At 36.0% G+C, this 3,785-nt stretch overlaps 1 protein-coding gene across 4 annotated transcripts in view; it reads right to left on the bottom strand.

The window, feature by feature from the left end:
- ITGBL1 (integrin, beta-like 1 (with EGF-like repeat domains)) overlaps positions 1–3,785 on the bottom strand; it is a 280,376-nt gene that overhangs the window by 114,798 nt on the left and 161,793 nt on the right. For all 4 annotated transcript variants that reach the window (XM_011977218.1, XM_011977217.1, XM_011977219.1 and 1 more), the window contains one exon: positions 3,017–3,163. In XM_011977218.1, coding sequence (XP_011832608.1) covers positions 3,017–3,163 — 147 coding nt within the window. The remainder of the gene's footprint in view (positions 1–3,016; positions 3,164–3,785) is intronic.

The raw sequence follows: 3,785 nt of genomic DNA, 5'->3' as shown, positions 1-3,785 counted from the left end.
TGTAAATGCCTTCACCTGGTCCCTGACGAACTTCAGTATATTCTACTAGGATTTTTTTTTCCCAGCTCGTGAGCTAATGAGGCCCTCAGGCTTGAGAAACTGATGGGTCTTATAATTGCTTTCCTAACTCATGTAACCACAGCTGCAGTTTTCATTCATAAATTGCAAAACGAACTCTTTGAAAGTTTTCATACTGGTCACGTGCCTCAAAACATCCAGTGCCAATGAGTTTGCAGATGTAGCACTATGAGAAAGAAAAGGTACCTGACCTTGACCAAAAGCACTCAACTGGCCATCATAACTTCTTGGTTTTCGTTTTCAAAAATCTTACATAGTGTCATGATTTCTCGCGAAATCACTTTGCTCGTGTAAGGAAACTGATAAACTTATTTAGTTTTAAAGTACTTCTAGAGGCTGAAATGAATTATAAATAATTTTAAAAACCATAATTCTATACATTTATTCAATACCTTTTTAATAAAATAAAGTTTAAACATACTCTACTGCTTAAAAATGGTAGCTAAATAAGTCAGTGAATCTCAAGAAAGGCAGGAAATACGCATGTCTGAGGAAAAACCTAGTGGAGTATATTAAGTCCCCAATAATTTTATTTGACTTGTTCTACATATTAAACAATTTAGAGACAAACGAAAAACCATTGGTAAAAGTATATACTTACAGTGATTTTCTCTGTTTGAGAGCTATTTTGTGTGCTTTTCTTATTTTTCCATTATATGGTTTGACATTTTTAACTTCAAAATATGAAAGCATTTGTTAAAAGTATACATTTTGTTCATCTTTTTTGTTTTAAAATGTAAGTGCATATCCCTATTGGTTTCTGTTCTGTTTACTTCTACTGGCGACATAACCATTTGGAGTTTAAATAATTTTACTGAATGTGAACTCTTTAACTTAAATAATGTTTTAAGATACCAGACCTCCCTTTGCTGTGTTTACCACTTTAAGATAACAGCAAAAATCACTGTACCTAAAGTTCTCTAACTTAAATGTAACTGAAAAAGATTCCTCAAGATCAAAAATCTATTTTTGAGATAAAGTCATTTTCTTTCCCTCCCAAGGTTTTCAATTTGAAATGGAATTGTCCCGAGGATTATAATACATTTTTGAAAAGATACACAGATTTTTTTTAAAAGACACTGGTTAGCCTTCCTACGTTCATTTTTTTTTTTTTTTACATGGTTGGGCCCAATAGGTAAAGCTTTTTGTAAATGTAAAATAATAATGTAAAATTATTTTTTGCTGTAGATTACAAGTGTTGGTAAATCAGCAGTCTGAGGGATATGAATTTTAATCTTTGTTTCTTTAAAAGCATGATGGCTTATGCAGCACTATAATGACAATATTACAATGCAGATAGAACAATGGTTCCTGTCTGGGGTTACTAGTGAAATACAGGGCTAGTCAAAAATATTTCTGAAATTAAAAAAATATATATATATATTATACCCATATCCTAGTCCTCTACTCTTCTACCTACAACCATGAGGGGAAAATGGATATGAGAAAGTACCTATGCTGCAAACAATCTGAGAGACTTTATGGAGTTTTCTTTATAAAGAATACTGTAAAAAATCAAAAAGACAGACAATACCAAGAAATGGCAAAGATGTGGAGAAACTGGAAACTCCACACGCTGCTGGTGGAATGTAAAATGGTATCGCCATTTTGAAGATGGTCCTGCGGTGCCTCAAAAGGTACAACAGAGTCACTCTAAGACCCAGCAATTCCACTCACAGATACAGATTCCAAAGAAATTAAAAGACATGTCCACCCAAAAACTTGCACAGGAATGTTTGTAACAGCATTACTCATAATGGCCAAAAAGTAGAAACCCCATGTCCAAATGCCCATTAACTGATGAAGGGTTAAATAACTGTGGTGTATCCATACGACAGGATATTATTCAGCCATAGAGGAATGAAGGACTGACATATGCTACAACTTTGATAAACCTTGCAAACACTTATGCTAAGTGGAGAAAGCCAGATGCAAGAAGATCACATATTTTATGACTCCATTTGTATGGAATATTCAGAATAGACAAGTTCATAGAGACAGAAAGTCGACTGGTGGTTTCTAGGGGTTCTGGGACAAGAGAATGGGGAGTGGCTGCTATAGGCTACCAGAGTATTTTATGATGATAAACATTTTTTTTTGGAATTGGACAGTGGTAACGGCTGTGTAATTATGCTAATATATTAAAACACTGAGTGGTATATGAATTTTATGGTATGTCAACTATATCCCTATTAAAAATACATATAAAAAAATGCAAGGTAAAATTAAATTTCTGATCTAATGTTCAAGTGAAGAAACTCTTTCTGTTTCCTCTTTCTTGAACAAAATTGGTAATAGTATCAATTACGAGTTCTTCAAAAGTATACTTCATATTAACTTCGCTATTGTCATGTGAGAAGTGAAATTGCATTTCTTGTTTTGATAAATCAAGAGGAATGGAATCTGTGTTCTTCTAGACGAATTTGTCCTTCTCCAATTTGTACTGATCTGATACCAAGAACACACCTGAGGCTACATACCTTCCTTCTAAAATGACAAAAGCTTATTCATAGCTATTTGTTTACACAATGAATTTTCAAAAGCCAACACTGTCCTCAAAATAATGTTACTGGGTTTCATAAATGTCAGTGGACAATTAGATGGTCTCATTCAGAAAGCTTTAAGCAAACGTCTAAACTGTTTCTTTTTTTGATGTCACATTGAACTGAACTGAACTGAAACTGAACATACCTTAAGGCTAAAGTAGACTGACAGTGAGTGAGAGTGTCTGTGTGCGAAAGATATATGTAGAGAGAAAGAGAAATATATTTCTCCGTGTACTTTCATTCATGGAGATTGGATTTATTATTAGTTCTAAAAAGACTAATAGCCCCTCATTCAGGGATCTCAGCTGTTTTTTAAATTAAGATGTGTGTGCATTGAATTCATTTGAATCATGATGGAAAGGCCGTGGCAAGCCCTGAGAGACCGGACTTACCCCTCCCAGAGCAAGGCAGATCAGAGCTTCCCTGGCACTTCCTGATGCTCTCCTCAGGCGACAGAGTGCAGGACTGTGGGTGCTCACATTTCTTCCCGTACCAGCCTGCTTTGCAGTCACATCGTCCACAATTACACTGTCCATGACCTTCACGGTGAGAGCGGCAAAAAATAAAAATGTACATGAAGATAATGAGGTCGGAATTAGTTTTCATTCTAACAGCAAATGTCACAAATGAGTCAGGATCTTGATGAATACAATATAACACATTAAGGCAAAGGCATATTTTTCTCAAATTCTTAAATAACTGATTTACGTGAATTGATCTTGAGGGGTAAAGGAAAGCAACCACTACAGATAAGATAAACAGTTTAGTAAGGCTATAAACTTCAAGCTGTCAAATTCCAGGAGCATGTGATTGTATTGGTCTGCTGGGGCCTTAAAGGAGTATTTGGGCTGGGCACTGTGGCTCACGTCTGTAATCCCAGGACTTTGGGAGGGCAAGGAGGGCAGATCATGAGGTCAGGAGTTCAAGACCAGCCTGATGAACATGGTGAAACCCTGGTCTCTACTAAAAACTACGAAAATTAGCCAGGTGTGGTGGCATGCACCTGTAATCCCAGCTACTCAGGAGGCTGAGGCAAGCAGAATCGCTTGTACTCGGGAGGCTGACATTGCAGTAAGCTGAGATCACACCACTGCATTCCAGCCCGGGTGACAGAGTGAGACTACGTCTCAAAAAAAAAAAAAAAAAAAAAAAAAAAAAAAA

This window comes from Mandrillus leucophaeus, unplaced genomic scaffold, assembly GCF_000951045.1.
Source record: "Mandrillus leucophaeus isolate KB7577 unplaced genomic scaffold, Mleu.le_1.0 Scaffold175, whole genome shotgun sequence".
Lineage (NCBI taxonomy): Eukaryota > Metazoa > Chordata > Mammalia > Primates > Cercopithecidae > Mandrillus > Mandrillus leucophaeus.
The sequence above is the reverse complement of the archived record's forward strand: the minus strand, read 5'-3'. Positions and strand labels throughout refer to the sequence as shown.